The 1,094-nt window shown below is 48.1% G+C and overlaps 1 protein-coding gene across 2 annotated transcripts in view; it reads left to right on the forward strand.

Annotated features, from left to right (window-relative positions):
* Positions 1-351: 351 nt before the first annotated feature.
* Positions 352-1,094, forward strand: part of LOC143297248 (uncharacterized) — a 34,698-nt gene continuing 33,955 nt past the window's right edge. Inside the window, exon 1 of one of the 2 annotated variants that reach the window (XM_076609487.1) lies at positions 352-602. In XM_076609487.1, coding sequence (XP_076465602.1) covers positions 519-602 — 84 coding nt within the window. In that variant the 5' untranslated portion in view covers positions 352-518. The remainder of the gene's footprint in view (positions 603-1,094) is intronic. The other variant, XM_076609486.1, reaches the window with a different exon arrangement.

Here is a 1,094-nt window from a genome sequence, read left to right on the forward strand (position 1 = left end):
GTGAGGGAAGGACAACAGTGACAACAGGTGACTGCCTTGGTGTCTGTGAGGGAAGGACAACAGTGACAACAGGTGACTGCCTTGTTGTCTGTGAGGGAAGGACAACAGTGACAACAGGTGACTGCCTTGTTGTCTGTGAGGGAAGGACAACAGTGACAACAGGTGACTGGCTTGGTGTCTGTGAGGGAAGGAGAACAGTGACAACAGGTGACTGCCTTGGTGTCTGTGAGGGAAGGACAACAGTGACAACAGGTGACTGCCTTGGTGTCTGTGAGGGAAGGACAACAGTGACAACAGGTGACTGCCTTGGTGTCTGTGAGGGAAGGACAACAGGTGACTGCCTTGGTGTCTGTGAGGGAAGGACAACAGTGACAACAGGTGACTGCCTTGGTGTCTGTGAGGGAAGGACAACAGTGACAACAGGTGACTGCCTTGGTGTCTGTGAGGGAAGGACAACAGTGACAACAGGTGACTGTCTTGGTGTCTGTGAGGGAAGAACAACAGTGAAGGGTGGCACGATGTCTGGAGGTTCTGGCAGAAGTCTTCTGGGGAGCGACACACAGGTCCTGCACCAAGGCTGGGTGGGCTACAGTACACCTCAGGTGACCTTCAGGATCCTTGTCCTTCTCTTGGTTGTCGTCGTTGTCGTTGTCGTTCTCCTTCTTCTTCTTCTTCTTCTTCTTCTTTTTATTATTATTATTATTTTCATTATTATTTTCATTATCATCATTGGCAGTAGTAGTAGTGGTGGTGGTAGTAGTAGTAGTAGTAGTAGTAATAGTGGTGGTGGTGGTGGTAGTAGTAGTAGTAGTAGTAATAGTGGTGGTGGTGGTGGTGGTAGTAGTAGTAGTAGTAGTGGTAATAGTGGTGGTAGTAGTAGTAGTAATAGTGGTGGTGGTGGTGGTGGTAGTAGTAGTAGTAGTAATAGTGGTGGTGGTGGTGGTAGTAGTAGTAGTAATAGTGGTGGTAGTAGTAGTAGTAATAGTGGTGGTGGTGGTGGCAGTAGTAGTAGTAATAGTGGTGGTAGTAGTAGTAGTAATAGTGGTGGTGGTGGTGGTAGTAGTAGTTGTAGTAGTAATAGTGGTGGTGGTGGT

The sequence above is a fragment of the Babylonia areolata genome, chromosome 22 (assembly GCF_041734735.1).
Source record: "Babylonia areolata isolate BAREFJ2019XMU chromosome 22, ASM4173473v1, whole genome shotgun sequence".
NCBI lineage: Eukaryota > Metazoa > Mollusca > Gastropoda > Neogastropoda > Buccinidae > Babylonia > Babylonia areolata.